Genomic DNA, 18,546 nt, shown 5'->3' with positions numbered 1-18,546 from the left:
TCCCTTCCGACTCACTGATTCTATGAATGCTGTCCACATCCCTCTTGAAGTGTGGTGCCCCGAACTGGACGCAGTACTCCAACTGTGGTCTGACCAATGCTGCATAGAGGGGAAAGATCACCTCCCTGGACCTATTTGTGATACATCATCTGTAGATGCATGACAAGGTGTGGTTAGCCTTACTGACCACTTCCTCACATTGGCAGCTCATGTTCATCCTGGAGTCAACAGTGACTCCAAGTTCCCTTTCTGCCACCATGCTGACAAGAAGGGTGTTCCCCAGCCTATAGGTGTGTTACTGGTTCCTTCTCCCTAGATGCAGCACCCTGCACTTGTCTGCGTTGAACTCCATCCTATTCTCATCCACCCACCTCTGCAACCTGCCTAGATCTAGCTGGATTCTGTCCCTCCCCTCCAGTGTGCCCACCTCGCCCCACATTTTGGTATCATCAGCGGATTTGGGCACCGTGCTTTCCACACCCCATCCAGCTCACTGACAAATATGTTGAACAGTACAGGGAGACCTAGGGGACTCCACTGCCCACCTCCCTCCAGGTCGAAAATGACCCGTCCACCACCACTCTCTGGGTGCAACCATCTAGCCAATTTGCCAACCATCTGACTGTGTAGGCATCAATGCCGCAGTCGCCTCATTTTTTAAGAGACTGTGGTGAGAAACGGTGTCAAAGGGCTTCTTAAAGTCCAGGACTTTAGTTAGTTGTATCAGTGTACTGCACAAATGTATAACCAAAATGTATATCTGCTATACTACTCCTATTGTGAAAAAAAACTGGTGCAGTTTCCTTCAGCAGAGTTGCATTAATATAAATTATGCTTTACAGATCTAAGCTAGCTCATGTAGGAGCTAGCCATGTTTCTCATATGGCTGAATAGTTTGTGGTCAGTGCTGTAGTAACACAGCTCTACTACTTCCAGTACCTGAGTTAGCTCAGGTACCTCTACAGAGCACCGTACTGTACTGTATACCTTTAGACATACCTTTAGTTACTTAAGTGCAAGTTTTCTCTCTACTATAGACAGAGTTGTAGAAAAAAACATTGCAAACTTTTGGCATCTTGAATCAACAGCCAGATTTTGCCTCTGCTTGGAAATACCCATCCAAACTGGCATGCAGTTTTGCTTCAAAACTGAACATGCCCTTGGAGTATGTGTGTAAGCAGTCTCTTACTATGTAGTCCCTTACACTGGCACCTCACATCAGTTTATTCTTAATGGCACTAAATATATCAATTTGTTGTGTAGTTACCAAAGCCCTTTGGTTTCCCAGTAGATGCACCAGATGCTCCTGCAATATTGGCCATTTTCAGACATGCACAAAAACACAATTATGTTTAAAATGGCATCAAGCGTAGAGCACTTCCATTCTCAAAATTAACTGTAACAGGCTTTTGGTATACATTTTCATTGTCAGTGTGCCTAATTTACAAGTAAAACAGTGCCTTCCTCTTCACCCCCTCCAATTGCCAGCCCTGCAATCTGAACCATCAGTCTCAAAAGTAACTCAAGCTTTTGCATCCCAAACAAGTATGAAGATTCTGCAGCACAAAGTCTGCTATCATTTACACCTGTGTCAACTCCACTGACCTCTGTAGGGCTTGCACAGGTGTTACCAAGTTGCCTTTGTAACTGGCATCAGCGGATCCTTACCTCTATCATGTGATAGGGCATTCTTATATAACCTTACCTAATGGGGAAATCTTATATAGGGCTGACTCATGGCAGGCTGCTGGGGCCGTGAAATAAGGTTCAATACTAGCATTTCTTTTGAAATCAGTGTCTGAGCTGAACTGTCTTTTTTAGCAGAAAAAAGGAGTAAATGAAGTATCCTGCATCTCTACGAGCACCTGGCAGAGAAGTGATGAAGATGACTGCAGTATGTTGAAACTCTTCCTGTAAGCAAGTGATATATTGGATGGGAAGGAAGAATGATTAGGGACATGGGGAGGCTTCCATATCAGGAGAAACTAAATAGGCTAGGAGTTTTCAGCTTAGAAAAAAGATAATTGAGGGTAGACAAGGCAAAGGTTTAAAAAATAATAAATGGTGCAGAAAAAAGAAATAGGAATATATAATTTACTGTCTCACCCAACAGTAAAAGAACTAGAGACCATAAAATGTTTAAAATTAACAAAACAAAGTTATTTTTTGTACAGCATATAATTAACCTTTGAAACTTACTTCCACAAGATATTGTGGAGGCTGCTAGTTTAACCTAGATCAAAAGGGATTGGATGAATTCCTGAAGGACATGTCTAGCAGTAGGTAATGAAAGTGGCAGGTAGGGGTGCAGCCTATGAATTAGAACATCCTAAATCTCTGAATGCTGGAAACTGTAGTAGGAGAAGAGCAGGGGTTGGAAAACTCAGTACGTGCTCTCCTTACCCTCTGTGTCAACATCTACTCTGCCACTGTGTGAGACTGGATACTGGGCTAGACAGGTCTGTGGCCCAGCACATAAATAGCAGTTCTTACATTTAAGTCTTTTCTGTATTTAAGCGTATTACAGGGCCTAAAGATATGGGTAGCTTGGCACTTTGAAAATCACACTTGGTTACTGGTGACCTAAGAATTGAGTGTGATTCTTAGGAATGTAAATACCTTTAAAAATCTGGTCCTTAGCCTGTTTGTGCCTTAGTTCCTCATCTGCAAAATAGGTGTAATAGCATTTCCCTTCTTCACAGAGGTGTTGTAAAGGTAAACTTGTGAAAGATTGTGCGGAGCTTTGATACGTTGGCACTAGGACCCATATAAGTAGCTTGGAGAGAAAGAAGCGGGTGGCACTTTGCTAAATTGTAGTAGGTGTAGACATGCTGAAGAGCTATATTGCAGTGAGAGCATGGAGGGGACTGCAGAATCTGAGAGCCATTCAAAATGTGAAGAGAATGATGATCCATGGAAGAGTGGCACTTGGGCTGACCAGGTGTGAGATGAGACCATTGAGTACCCCAAAGGCTAGAACAGCAAAGTTGGGTGACTGAATTCAAGTGGGAAATGGACTAATAAGGAACAAAACTATCTGTGATTCAACTGATAACCAGAGTAAGGTAAAGGATATTGTGAGAAGTTGACTCCACTGGGCAAAGAATGGTTTATCTTTTCACAGGGGGTAAAATTGCATTTCAAATGAATGACCTGATGAAGAATGTCTTGCATTCAGAAGCTTGTCTAACTCTCTCTCTTCTATGCAGTTGGTCCAATAAAAGATATCACCCTAAGAAATCTATCCCAAATGAACACATTACCAAGAAGTGAAGGAACTGAAATACATGAAAGAACAGACAAATGGCAAAGATTTGCTTGCAATAAATGCAATAAATCACGACACAGTATATAACACTGCTATGCCAATACTAAGACACTGAACTTTATTTGTTGCCCCTAGTCACCTGATAGGAGTCAGGGCTTCAAAATGTTATACTCCTGTCGTATAGTCAGGGTCAGCGTCCGCTGACACCACTGGCTACTGTTATATGACTCCCCTGGTTAATGTTACAGCTTTGCCATTGGAACTTGGCAATTTTGTTGATGAAAGGTGTGAAGGAATAGGATCCAGATCACTCTCTTGTAACTGTATTAGATTGACTAGGCTAACTGAAATAAACAGGTATAAGCACTTTTTGTTTTTTGCCACAAATGTGCAGACCTGAATTGGAATGCCCGCAGGTAGCTAATGCGTCGAGTAAAAAGCAGCCATTTCCCCAGATTAGCTCATCAGGGTCAAGCTGCATTTTAACACTACTTAAGTATTGTAATCATTGACATTTAAAGCACTTTACTGGTCTGTTTTTACAAAGCCCATCCCCTAGATTTTGAGCAGAGGCTTCAGGGTTTGCAAAACTTGTAATGTAGTACCCACTACATTAACTGCTTTTTTCTACTGTGACCCTTTAATAGACAGTGAAATAAGCTTGTGTGGAAGGAACCTTACAGCAGATGTGCAAGGCTGAGGCCAGAGTTTTAGCACTCAGATGCTATTTTCCTGACGGGTAACTACACAGAAACCTTCTGTCCACATACTGCTACACCGATCTAGTTTTTCCTTGAGTGTACTGCATGTGACAATGTTAGGCAGTAGGCAATTCATTTACAACAAAAAAGCTCCTTTGGCTAGGTGGACTCATACTTGAACTACTGCCGTACAATTTGTAAATCAAGCTATCTAATTGTGTACCAATATCTCAGACAACCAGAGAAGTTTAATTACAAAATGACAAATTACTAACATGACTCATTACCACAACAGCCAGTGACGATTTAACAGTTTCTTTTTCATGACCAATTAAAACCAACAAGCTACACGCTTTTTTAAAATTTCTTTTTTTCACATTGAATTGTAAAATGGGCTCCACCATTTTGAGTTTTGAGTTTCCATAGTTACAATTAGTACAAATTGGAAAAAAAAATGCAGAGGGAATTTTCTGATTTCTTCGGGCATTTTTATAACACATTTTTATGGTGTATTGAGATGGTATTTGGGCCCTGTTGTAGCCTCTGATTACTGTCATTGCCACTAAAGCTTCATGAGCCTCAGTAGATCCAGAAATGTATCCTTACTCAGAGGACAAGCCTGTGATCCAGAATATGTTCTCTTGAGAAAAAGACAAATGGTAAAACCTGGGAAGATAACTTGTGTTGTCTTTTTTTGTGTGTGTGGTCTTGTATTCCCTCTGAACCCCAAGCTGTCATCTAAATCAGTTTTTTAAGGGTAAAAGATCAGGTCCTTTGTATTTACTTAGTAGGAGCAGAATTGTTGTGGTTGTTGTTTCTGTTATGATATTGTTTAGGGGCCCCAGACAACATCAGGATATGCCAGGGCTATTTATTGTACAAACAGAGTGAAATATGTGGTCCTTCCCCAAGATTGCTTGCAATCTAAATGAAAAAGATACACAAAAGAAGGAGGAAATGTTACTTTGTTTTATGTATGGTTCTCTGAGTCTGACACCAAGCTAGGCACAATGGTACTAGACCACTGAAAGTGTTATTGTGATCACCTTCCGCACTATATTGTGTCCCTTTATAAAATGGTAGAATAATTTTTGCGGAGAAACCCTAATACACTTGCAAGACTGAGGATACAGTTTAGCTTTGGGGTGCCATGTTTGAACCACATGTAATGAAACAGGTTCTCTGCTGCTTTATTTGGTAAAAGTTACGCTGGTGAAAGTGTAATTTTTCCACTTGGTTTCGATGATAGGGCTCTCTGCTGGCACTGCTACTCCCATTAGTGACTGAATACACCTTATTTGAGGCAGCTCTACCAATAGAAATCTGCAGTGTAGATGCTGCCTCAGATGGATCAAAGATTTTCCCAGGGAAACCTGTGTCAGGTGGAAATAGAAACCGGTTCTCCTGTGTCACAGTTCATCTGGCCATCCCATCCTTCCCCAAGGTCACTGCTTTCCAGACCTAGTTTTATATCTTCATGTTAGGAAGGGATGAGATGCTTGACTGTGTTCTTTCCTTGGACTGTGTTGATTATTAGTAGGCTTATTATTAAGCAGTTAGTGATGTCCATACATTAAGTGATTTTGACAGCCGTATTTTTTTTAGCATACTATAGGAATTTTGCATGGTGTTCAATACATGTCTAAGCAGTCATGGTTAGTTTTTCAACTAACAGAAAAAGATAATTTTGGATTAGGCTTGAAAAGTAGAAAGCTGCATTATAAAAATTAAATGTAAGCTTTTAATCTTCCAGTGTCCCTTATGAAAATGTAATGTCATTCCAATAGTAAAAAGTCAGCCTGAAGACTAATTTTTTGGCCTTCAGCCAAAATCATGTAGCTCCAGTGTATAGTGATTAGTTGATTTTGAGCCTTTTTGGAGACCTCAGCTGTCTTATAGAGAGTGGAAGTATGTCTTGATTAAAATCAATGCTTGAAAAATTATGGCTGGGAATTAAAAATAAATAAATTAGGTAACATAATAGTTTAAAGGCACATGTGTGCAGCTGACAAGACTGGAACTCATTATACCAAAAGTTCTAGGTATAAAAATAAAAGAAATACAAGCTCTTATACATTTCTAAAAAAGTAGAAGTATTGTCTCATTATGGCAGCTTCTATTTAAATCCAAGTTTAAAATGTCCAAAACTATTGAGAAGGGCTGATGATGGTGGTGTTCCAGTTTAGCAAGTGACAGATCACACTTAATAATATTATTTCTACAAAGGGGTTTTATTTCTTTTTATAGTTTCAGTCAATTCTGCTTCCCTGATAACAGAATATATTTCATTGCATAGGCTTCTGCACATTTGAAATCATCAACGGTACAATGGTCAAGCAGAGACAACTTCAGTGACGGGAAGAAAAATGAAATTTCAAGAAGGATTTTTTTTTTTAATAACAAAGCATCTTTGGGGGGGGGGGTTAAAGTTAGAAAATCAAAGTCTTTACCTGTGATATCCTTTTGTTTTCATCCCGCTGTTGTTTGGGATCCGCACCTGTTATATATATGGTAAGAATAGCAGGGATTCATAACCCAGCAACAGTACTCAGCCAGAATCCTCTGTGACCGGGTCAAACACACACACACTGAAGGTTCATGGCCAGGTTACTAAGTCAAGGCTGGCAAGTCTCCATGATAATGTTTTCTTTCTCTCTCACTTTTTTTTTTTTGTCTGTCTTCCAAACAATAGGTTTTTTCTTTAAAACAATAATCACCTAACAATGAAAACTATTTAAGTATGACCAAATCAAAAGCAGTTTTTATTAAAAAGTTGGGTCAGGGCAGGATTCTGATATTCTGGATTTCATTTTATAATATAGTTTTAGGTGGCACATGAAAGAAATAAATTTGTATTGAAACAATTGAAATACACTTTTCCAGTTCCTGGCTTTTTCCTGGAAGAAGATTAAACACAGACTTTTTTCCCCCCAGACTAGACATAAAAATTAAGTGATCTACAATATATAGTTATTTTTTCAATGTTTGGAGGCTTATAAATAACTTCTACAATGAAATGCCCACATACAAGCAGCAGAGGATCTGGTTCTAATTACTTGTACTTTAGTTGAACTTTGGCGTTTCCTTTGACTTTCTGCCTAATGTATGTGAGCTGTGTGCCTTGCACTCCAGCAGTGAATTCACAAAAAAAGAAGAAAAAAGTCCAGACTGACTCTTCTTGGTGCCAACAAAATTGAGGGTTAACAGAATGTTTTGACCAAATGCAACACTTTACTATTCACCCTAATTAGCTGAAATTGCTCCTTCCCACCGGGGACCCTGAGCTCAGTATTCAGAATTCCCTTGGGGCTATGCAGGAAATGCCATTTGCTTTACAACTTCTTATTCTTTTAAGACTCAGTATGCATTAACATGCAGGCCTAATAATCTGAATTTCTAATAAAACGAAAGGGATTTCATAATGCTTGCCTGCTTCTAATCAGTCACAACATAAAATACCTCAATCTGTCAACATGGTTTAGCTAACAGTAAATTAGGTCTCACGAAGCACACTGTTGCTTAAAGATTTTATCTGCTACTTTATCTAACCTTTAGAAAAAATTTCAAACATGTTAGGAATCGTGAAGTGACCTATTGTTTGAGAATCCCTGTGTTTATTAGTGGCACTCGGGTGTTTCGAAACTGCATGAGGCTGTATTTTCTCAGGTGAACTGAAATTCCTAAGTGTCACATCTTTCAGAAATAGCAGGGAAAAAAACCTGTTTCTGTTTTTCCCCTTTGGGGAAATCAATCCCTAAAAGTGATTATTAAAAAAAAGGTCTTAGCTGGGACTCCACCCTCCTGGCTGTAAAGAAGAAATACATAGTTACTGTACACTTTGTTCTCCTGCTGTTGTTATGCAACCCTCCCCTGTGAAGTAGCTAATAGGACTTTGTACTGATACATTTGCATTTTTGTCCAATGACTTGAATTGATTTAAACCTCTTGCACCATCCCTTGGAGCTGCCAACATAGTACTGTTCAGATACCTGAACTGAGAGAAGGAAGCTAAGTTCTCTTCAGCAGCACAGAGCTCATGTGACCTGTGTTTAGCTGTCTGCAGAAAACTATTGAATCTTGCCTGTAACTGAAAATAAGCATGTATCTGTCCCATAATTGTATTTGCTTTGGACAGCTATTGCACACATAAGTGTAAGTGATCAGAATAGGCGATCAGATTATACTGATCAGTGATAAAAATACTTGTATTACAAATAATACTTCCACTATAATTATACTGATCAATGATCAGTATCAGTGATCAGAAACCAATTCAAATCTGTAACACAACAAAAGTTCAGCACGTGTGAACTGCTTTCAAAATGTCCCAAACTGGTTTGAACCTGGATGGATTTGGTATCAGACTTAACTGATTTAGGTTAAAGCAGTTTAGTGAACTTCTGTCCCAGGTCCCCTGCAGATTCAAGTTAACTCAGTATCCAAGCATCCCAGGATGCTTTGCACCTCCCCCACAAACCCACTCTCACAGGGTGGGTGGGCTAGCTTTGGTCCAAGCTGTCTGCTCCAGCCCAGCAGGAAGGCTTGATCTAGCACCCCCTGGCTTCTGCCCTGGGCCACTGCAGCCATGTGGCTGGATTTCTGGAATCAAAAGTGAATGTCCGTTCACTTGCTTATTGGTTCAATCTACAAAGTTTGGGCTAGCCTGCAAAAATTGGACTGATTCAGCCTCAGGCTTTTTGATTGTCTGTACTTGGCCATAAAGCACAATAGGTGTTTGTTCCTCTGACACGCACATTCCAGTATATGGGTTAAGCTAGTTTAATAGCTGAATATATCTGAGTTGGTTTGGGAGTGTCTGCTGTTTGTTGTTTTTTTGTTTGTCATAGCCATTTTTAAACTGTCCAGCTGGGCAGTTCTGTAGGAGCTTCCCTAGCATCTTCAGTTGCTGATTCTGCTTAGTGCATTTATGAACAGAGCTGGGTGTCTAATCTCTTTCTAAGTAACACAAGTTCCTGTGGTTTAGCTGAATCTGACATATGGTTAGCAATTTGAACACTGCTATTGGATGCTGTTGCCTCTTTGGAAGGAACCCATCAAAAGTAAACAGAAGCAGATCAGAATTATTCCTAAAAGTCTGCTTTCTTCTAACTGAAATCACATAAGAATAGCAAGAATTCAGTTCTTTCAGTGAATGACATAACCCTTTTTACCCATGGGAAGTCTAAAAACTGCTTTTTAGACTGACTGAGAGCTGAATGAGCTAATATAGAATGTGGTGTTGTCCGCTAAGATTGCAGAGTTTTAGAGCTAAAATTTTACCTTTCCACAGACTGATTGTGGGAGCCACTAAGATGCATGAAATATAAGGTGCAGAATGTTTAAGGCCTCTCAAGGGCATTTGATTAATCTAACTTTAATTTAAAAGGACTAATAGATTATTGATTTAAGCAGAATGACTGTGCACAAATCAATAACAAAGTATTCTATGTCTATCTTAAATACTAAAAATGACTATTCAGAAAAGGAATATGGTGGTTTTTATCTCTTTTTCTTTCATTAAGGGAAAATACTTTAATAAACTGTATTTAGTAGAGCAGGCAACTTACTTGTAACTGGTTTAGCAAATTTTAGAGTGTGTAGTGATGAAATGTAGCACAGAATAAGTGTGGCCATTGCTTGAATCTTGTATTTGGCCATGTATAGTTCTCTGTTACTCTGTTTTTCATCCAGTTATATCTCATTATATTTATAAGTAAGAAATGGATCCATACTAATAATCATGTCTTTGCTTGCAGTGAACCGCTGGATCCTAGTTTGCAGTCTTTTAACAGGTGTGACAGGGGGAAAACTCCCAGGCCCAATCACAGTGCCAGCCTGCCCACCTGTCTTTGGGCACACTGCCCACCTTACTCTCCTGCCATGCCTTGTTAAATTAAGATGGTACTAGGTGGGAGGCTGCCCTTCAAGTGCCCTGATGTTAAAGAGCGGTATTCACAGAACTCCAACTTCCCGTTTATCATGTCCCATGCCTCGCAGATGTTTCCATGAGTTGTGCCTGAGGCCAGACCCAGCTCAGCACAGTGTTAGGCCTCTCTTACACTGCCTTTTTTAGAGCTTCGAACATCCTGACCCTCCCTCACTGAGGCCTCTACCACTCTGCCTGCTCTCACCAGGCCTCTTTCATTCATGCCCCTTACCAGGCCATATTCACCCCACCCTGCTCCTTTCAGTGACCACATAGGTCATCAGGCCTTGTTCTCCTTGGCTGTCCTTGGCCAGCCTTGGCACAGCCTTTTGGGCCTCTCCCATGACCCTCATCTGTGCGATAGCCGAGCAATTAACCAAATACTGGACTAACTCCACCCCTGGTCCCTCACCAGGTAACCCCCAGATCTCCTATTGGGGTCAGTAACTCGCCCCTTTCACTCATGACTTTCCCTATGACGCCTCACTCAAGCCTTAGGCCTACTTGCGGCCTCAGGCACCCGGACGCTTACTTAGGTCTCTTTGCCCCTTTCCTCACAGGGCCTCGACACACTCGCCCCCTTCTCTTGGGCTCAACACGCTCGCCCCCTCTGCTGAGGTTCTGGGGTCTTATACCCCCACAGACCCATGGGCGTGCCTGGCCCCACTAGCCTCCAGGATCTTACACCCCTTTGGGCTTAGATGCTTCCTGATAGGCGCATCTGGCCCCACTACCTTCTCTGGGCTTGGGTGCCCCTCCCTGGGCATGCCTGGCCCTACTCCCCTCTGATGTTGTTAACCCACCGAATGGTAGAGGCTGCAGTTTTAAGGCACCCCTTCTTGCCTTTCCCCAGGGAGGTAACTGGCCTGGCATTTCTGGGGGACTGTCCAGCCACAGCCAGTCCTACCAGGCCTCCCTTCCCTGGCAGTCATACCCAGGACCAGAAGTCTCCTGCCATCCCCATAGCTCCTGCCCTTACCTCCAAGATGTTTCATGAGTATCAGCACAGCCAGGTAATGTTGCTCCTTCGGCTGCTAGCAGCAAACTGCTGCTCTAGCCCAGAGAGCCAGGATCTTAAAATGGCTGCCTCATCTGGACTGGCCTGCACCTGTCTGCTGCCTGGTCTCCTCCTTAAAGTGGCAGAAACCAAAGGTGCTCTGCCACCCACCTTCACCCTTAAAGTGGTTCCTGGGGGATGCTTTCCCTCATGGGTGGCTGGTGCCTCCCGAGACTGGAGGGGGCATCATTTGTAGGCAGCATTGGGGACTGCCTGGAGATGTCGGTGGTGGTGAGAGACAAGCAGGGAATGCCTGCAGACACTGGCATTTGTGGCAGTGGGGGGGAGGGGTGGTAGCCGGCAAGCGGGAGCCGCCCACAGATACCGGAGTGGGGGTTGGTGGGCAGTGAGTGGGCACTGCCCACAGGTGCCAGCAGCTGCATCAGCAGCAAGGGGAGGGCGGGTGGTGAGCAGTAACTGCCTGCAGAAGCTGGTGGCGGCTTCGGCAGCAGCCAGTCTCAAGGGGAGGGGCACATGCCCACTCATCCCTTCCTACACGTCACCTATGCTTTCCCTGCTGCTTACAAAGCAGGCTCCCTCATTGCCTGCAATAGCCCTTAAGTGGTGAGCACCCCACTGGTGCTCCACCACACAGGGAATATCCTTCCTTGGAGTGACAGTAACTTTACTCGAGTAGAAATACTCGAGTAGAAATGATCCTATTGTCTGATCCCACTTGCCTGACACTTGAGGCTTCTGTTAGTGAGTTTGAAGAGCTCTAGTTGATGACAAATTGTGGATTTAATACAAACATAATATTTTAGTAAAGTGAGAAATATCATGGGCACTAAATCTTGATTAGAATTTTCCATTAAGTAATATTCTTTGGGATTCTGTGTTAAGGCCCTTGAGATTTAGCTCTGCCTCTATATCTGCTTAGATCCAAGCTCACAAGTTAATGTCATTTTTATGTATGTGTTGAAAAGTTAGAGGAATTTGTCTAGGCAGCAGCAGAATAGCTAAGTAAAGTAAGAAAATGTATTGCATATCTACCATAAATATGAAGAATGATGGCAGTGAATCACAGAGAACTAATGCCGATGTTTTGTAAAGATATAGTTTGCATCTCTTATCTTGCTTTCTGGAGCTTTCATGTCATTTTTCTGGTAAGGAGCAACTAATACCTCAACAGATTCAAAATAAATGGCCATCCAGAAGTGTCAGGGGAAGAGAGTCATTGTCAGAATACTTGAATATCCCCTTTTTGGAATGGTTTTCCAACAGCAGCCTTTTATATGGGATAGCAAAGAAAAATGATTGAGTTCAGTCAGTTTCAGAGGTGAAAGACCTATTTTAGGATTACTCAGTCCTCCTTGATCCCAGTCTTATGCATAAATCATTTGTCTCTTAAAGTTCTTTGGAGAGGTTTCATATCCTTCTTTGACATCATAGGATTCCAAAAAGATCTTTCTGTGGAAACAGTCAAGACATATTAGTGCACATGCAGTTAGAAAACATATAAGAATGGTTTCACAAGCTGATACCTTGCATAAACTGGATTTGGTGCTTCAATATACATGCAGAGTCTTCATGTGTTTCCAGGGACTGAATCTGGAATATGAGTCAGCGTCTGCCCTCCTAGTGTAGTCTATAGATTTTATGCCTGGGTATCCAAAGCAAAACTTGTCTTAGTATGTAAATCTAAAGCCACTTGCCTTTTGAAAATTAGGTGACAAGATTATGGAAGAGACTGAGTATAAACAACTCATGCTTAGATGTGGGAGATGTGGTTGACGTCATATACTTGGATTTTAAAAAGACCTTGGATATGGTCTCCCACAATGCTCTTATGAAAAAATTGGGGGATTGTGGACTGGCAGACTCCACATTTAGGTGGGTTGGGAACTAGCTTTGGGGTTGAACCTAGAGAGTGTTAGTGGATGCGAATGTACTGTCTTGGCAGGAGGTGGCCAGTGGTGTCCCACAGGGTTCGGTTCTTGGCCCCATGCTGTTTAATATCTTTATCAATGATAGAGATGAAAGTGTGGAAAGCACTCTGGCCAGGTTTGTGGATGATACTAAGTTATGGGGAAAAGCGGTCACACTAGGGAATAGGATGTGGATTCAAGCAAACCTGAACAAGCTGGAAAGGTGGGGAGAGCGGAACTGGATACAGTTCAATAAGGATAAATGCAGAGTGTTCATCTGGGGAGAAATAACCAGCAACATGAATATAGGTTAGGAGGAGATGTTCTGGCCAGCACAATGACAGAAAGGGACATCAGGGTTATGGTTGATCACAGGATGCACATGAGCTGCCTGTGGAATGCTGTAGTCAACAGGACTGATAGCATACTGGGATGCATTAGCTGATGCATCACAAGCAGAGCTAAGGAAGTAATACTTCCTCTCTACTCAGTGCTGGTTAGACCACAGTTGGAGTACTGTGTCCAGTTCTGGGCACTGCACTTCAAAAAAGATGTGGAGAATTGTCAAAGGCGTTCAGAGAAGGCCACAAGAATGATGAGGGGCTTGGAGGCAAAAACTTACAAGGAAAGACTAAGGGATCTGGGACTGTTCAATCTGTGGAAGAGAAGACTTAAGGAGGGACTTGGTCTGTAAGTATATAAGGAGTACATATTGGGAGCTCAGAGACAAGCTGTTCACTAGGGGGCCCTAGGGGAGGGCAAGGAGCAGTGACCATAAGCTGTTAACAGATGGTTTCAGGTTGTATGTAAGGAAGAACTTCTTTATGGTAAGGCTGACCAGAATCTAGAATAGACTTCCCAAGAAAGTGGTGCAGTCCCCAACCTTGGAAGTCTTCAAAAGGAGACTTATGCAGTATTTGTCTAAAACAACAAAATTGTGTCCTTAGAGAGTGATAGACCCATCTGTTTTACAACAGGTTAATCGGCCCTTTTAGAGCATAAAAAATGGAACTGCTTTCAGTGACTCTGATCAAATGTTGACCATCTGTTAAACTTTTTCATAAAATATTCTCTGCATATATTGTCATGGTCATAAACATGTCATGAACTATATTTTAATATACCTTTGGCTACTTCATCTGTACTCTTCCCACTCCATCTGCTCACCTAACAGGATTACTGCTAGGATCTGGAATAGACTTCCCAAGGAAGTGGTGCAGTCCCCTACCTTGGAAGTCTTCAAGAGGAGACTGGACAGACACCTTGCTGGGATCATTTGATCTCAGCAGTATTCCTGCCCGGAGCAGGGGGGTTGCTCTCGTTGATCTTTCAAGGTCCCTTCCAGCCCTTAATTTCTGTGATTCTATAATTCATGCATTTAAACATTACATATGTGTTTGGGGATAGAGGATGTATGTATGATAGCAGAATTTGGTCCTGTCATGACTTTCTTTACTTAAATTTAACATCTTAAATTTTATAGGCCACAGTGCTTGGGTCCTTGTGGGGCCTGAATTCTTATAGCTGTGTTTAGTGAAAGATATAACAGCCAATGATTAATGTACTAACATTTTTTTTCATATTTTTTTGTTTTGTAGCAGTTGAAACTCAGAGCACCAGTTCTGAGGAACTTGTTCCAAGCCCACCGTCTCCACTTCCTCCCCCACGTGTTTACAAGCCGTGTTTTGTCTGTCAAGACAAGTCATCTGGATATCACTATGGTGTCAGTGCTTGTGAGGGATGTAAGGTGAGTAGTTAAACCTCACTTGCCCATTTTGTTTGAAAGCACTGCATTTCCTTTTTAGAGATGAGCTGAGCAGATCAGGCTAAGATGGGAATGGATGTCTCCAAAGATGGGGCAGGCTGCCTACTTAAAGCGTATCTAACCTGTGACAAAAAGCCATGCAAGTGGCTCTTGTTCCTGTAACAGCCTCTCCTTATAATTCCTATAACAGTATTTGTGGCAGAGATGTCAACAAGGATTGGCTGACATGGGGGAGAGAATCAAAAGTACATCTTTTTTAGAGTGGTACTTCAGGGATAATGTAAAAACGCATGACGATGACTCTTAATTCACTGTGTTCTTTGGTATGCACTGAAGGATTCATATTTTGTTCTTAGTTCAGCCTTTTATGTAGTATACTGCCTCTAGTGTGTTTAGAAGCGTGCAGTTTGGATAATGATCTGATCATTCCCTTAATACAGTGAGTTTGAGCTCTTGGGGGTTGGCTGTACCCTCAAATTCATCCATGATCAGGTGGGTTTTGGGTGTGGATCACAAGCAAAGCAGAATGGCAGCTACAAAATAAATTTGACACTGTATGTAAGGTAGAAGGCCGGATATATTTGGTAGGTGTTTTTTGGCAGGGTGATTGTCAAAATTTTAATTGACTATCCATAACATCATGCTGATAAATCGGCAGTATCCAGATTTGGAGTTCTAGAGTATATGCTCACAGAGACTGAGCATATATCGGAGGAGCTGTGTTAACTGAGCCCCATCTGTACATTTCTTTGTCTGTATGGGAATACGTAGAAAGTTAGAGGACCATTGCATAACATGAAAAAAGAAAAAGTGGGTAAATTAAATGGGTATTGTTTAGAAATACGTCGTGGAAAATTGTGAAGAAGAGACGGCTAAGCTGTGGATTTACAGTTTTGGGTTTATTGCTGTTCAGCATATACTATACAGTAGCTATTTTTTACATGGTGGGAAGGAATGTAGAGCAGAAGTCTTGTCAATTTTAATAATGTACTTCAAAATCTTGCTTGGTAGTCTACATAATTATGCATGCATCAACCCATACAAACATGCACAACAAAGCTAATTTTAGTATATTTTTAAAATCAATATTCTATTCACATCCTGCCAGATTATTAATAGACAGTAGGGAAACAAAAATAAATTGGTTGTATGGATTATGGTACATGCTGCCATGCAAAATATTTTGAGTTCCTAGTGGATGGTTGTTACACAGAGCTGTTTCACTCATTCCTGTCTGTTTATGGTGTCCCCTATACAAATTCGCTAGGAAGACAGAAGGTGAACTTGCTCAACTTCCTGCAGGGGCATGCAGTATCTCACAGTATGAGGTTTTAGTACAGAAAAAGAGACATTGGTGTGGGATAACACACTTTGGTTACTATTCTGTTCTCTGTTAACACAGAGTTGTTATGTTACAGCATTAAGTTACAGTATGTTGGTGTAATGAATGTTATAAAAATGATGAACTATCCCTATCCTATTAAAACATCTTTATTTATACAGCGCCTAGCATTGTGCAGTCCTGGTCCCTACTTACCGACTGTCTAGTGATACCAAAAAATAAGAATGATGATTTAGTAATTTAAAAGTGGATATCTTAGATTAATTGAGGTGAAATATTGGACTTATTTCTATTGTGTCAGCCACTTGTACGTTACCTGTCAATTTTGGCATTTCTCATGTGCAAGCAGACTCCTGTGCCTCTATAGATCCCCTTTGATTTGTACTTTTGTACATAATAACATAAGAAATACCATACTGGGTCAGACCAATGGTCCATCTAGCCCAGTATCTTGTCTCTAACAGTGTCAAGAGTGGATGCTTAAGAGGGAGAATATATGAATATCCTCTCTGGTATTCATCAACAATGGTTTTGAGGTGCCAGAGGACACAAGCCCGGACTGCTCTGGTTGTTAACTATTAATGGATCTGTCATTCCTGAATTTGTCTAGTCTGTTTTTGAACCTGGCTATACTGTCTGTCTCTGCAACGTCCTGCATTAATGAGTTCCACAAGTTTAACTATGGACTACATAAAAAAGCACTTTCTCTTTTTTAATTTTAAGCCTCTCTCCTGCTAATTTCAGTGGGTGCCTCCTTAGTTCTAGTATTTTGGGACTTGATGAATAACAGAAGAATCCTAATGGTTTAGTCCCTCTTAGTATGGTTATACTCCATACCCCTGATCAACTTATTTGTCATTTTCTGTTCCTTTTCTAATTCTACTACATCCTTCGTGAGATGCAAAGATAGTGATTTTAGTGTCTGCTCACATGCAGGAAGTTATCAATCTAAGCCTGATTTCTCCCTCTCCCCCAACATGTCAAGGCATTTGAAAGGTATTATTTAAATTCAGTAGTATTTTAGGGTCTCTTTCCAGTTCTGAGATTATGCAGGATACCATCACTGTGTCCTCAAGTAGCATAGGATTTTAGTAGCCATTGGGCTACTGAAACTTCAGTGTCTCTTAGAAAAAAAAATCTAATATGCTGTACATATCTAATTTCACTAAATTGCAGATCTAATCTTTGTCATGTCCCCTGCTCATGAAAGTGTAATTGTGAGTGTAGTAGAGCACTTGTATGTTCCTAAGATTTCATTGTTTTTTTTGCCCAGCATATTATAGGACTTCTTATTAGCACACTGCAAAGCATTAGCATACATAATTGAAATAAATTCACTCTTGTCAGAATAAATGGGTGCCCATTTTGTAATGCAGTAATCATTGTTTTAAAAAAATTCAGTCTGCTTTCCTAACTACTTTGCAAAATTTGGTTATTCAGCACTTAAATGCCACAGTGATAGGTGAAAAAATGTAATATAAGTATATATAGATGTGTGTGTTATTCAATGATGATTAAAACTTGTCTGATGAGAAAGTTATACTCAGACTACTAGTAGGCAATTGGTACTAACAGTCATAGGTAACTGTGAATCTTCTAGACTGATGACAATGATCTATCCTCTTATTAAATAATTTTACCCCATCCTCAACAATGTTCTAGGCTCCTTTGACACCAGTTGATCCATTCTGTTCCTTAACTTTTGCTCTCCTGCTTTTGTATTTCCACTTTGTGCTCTTATATCATTGAATATGTCCAGGGAAAATCAGCCAACTTGGTAGTCCATCTTTTTAATCACCTTTCTCATTGTAACTCACTCCTAGGGTGTTGGTTTCACCAACATATCCTTTAACCTTCTTCATAAACCCTTTTTCTAGCTTTCTTCTTTACAGCAGCTTCCTACCCAGCTGTTTCATGGAGTAAAACAGGAGTGACCATCCTTCAGCATACATGCCTGTGTGTGTAGCACATGCCAGATTGGTGAGGGGACAGGGAGCACAGTGGCAGATAAGGAAGGAAGTAGACAGACAAGCAGCAGATCAGGCAAGGAGCAGAAAGCAGAGCAGCAGAGTAGGCAGGTGAGGATATCAGAGTGGCTTTGGGAAGGGTGTAGGGTTAATATGTGGCATGTCTACCAACACAGTTGGCTTGCACTGGAGTAAAACAGTCATTCTGTACCAGTATAACCTCTGCTTTTCCTTTCCCCTCCTTAATTTACGCGTATTTCTAGCTCCCCTCTCTTCCCTCCTATTCCTTGTCTATTCCCTATTCTCGCTGCCATTAACTTTTTCATTTTATCTCATGCGTCTTCATCTCCTGCTATCTTTAATTCTTCCTCCCTTTTCTTTGTCTATTTTTTTGCTGACTGGCTCATTTTCCACTGCAGTCTTTTCTCCCAGTCTTGTAAAAAAAAAAAAAAAAAATCCATCCCTGAGTCCAGTTCCCCTCTCTAAAGAGAGGTCTGTCCTTTTCTTTCCTTTGTTTCTTTGTCTCCAGAATGCTGGTAGTGCTGGGTGCTCGTTCTCTATTGGCTTCCTTTCCTTTCCTTTGTCCTCATTCATCTGGCTTCCTGCTTTCTATTCCACCAGAGCATCAGTTACTAATAAACTCCTACCAGCT

General features: G+C 41.2%; 1 protein-coding gene across 8 annotated transcripts in view; it reads left to right on the top strand.

The window, feature by feature from the left end:
- The window catches only part of RARB (retinoic acid receptor beta), a 533,822-nt gene that overhangs the window by 412,949 nt on the left and 102,327 nt on the right, over window positions 1-18,546 (top strand). For all 8 annotated transcript variants that reach the window (XM_090046517.1, XM_090046513.1, XM_090046519.1 and 5 more), the window contains one exon: window positions 14,419-14,567. In XM_090046517.1, the coding sequence (XP_089902643.1) occupies window positions 14,419-14,567 (149 nt within the window). The remainder of the gene's footprint in view (window positions 1-14,418; window positions 14,568-18,546) is intronic.

The sequence above is a fragment of the Crocodylus siamensis genome, chromosome 5, assembly GCF_052110815.1.
Source record: "Crocodylus siamensis isolate JL-2025a chromosome 5, ASM5211081v1, whole genome shotgun sequence".
Lineage (NCBI taxonomy): Eukaryota > Metazoa > Chordata > Crocodylia > Crocodylidae > Crocodylus > Crocodylus siamensis.
This window is presented reverse-complemented; position numbering and strand designations above follow the sequence as displayed.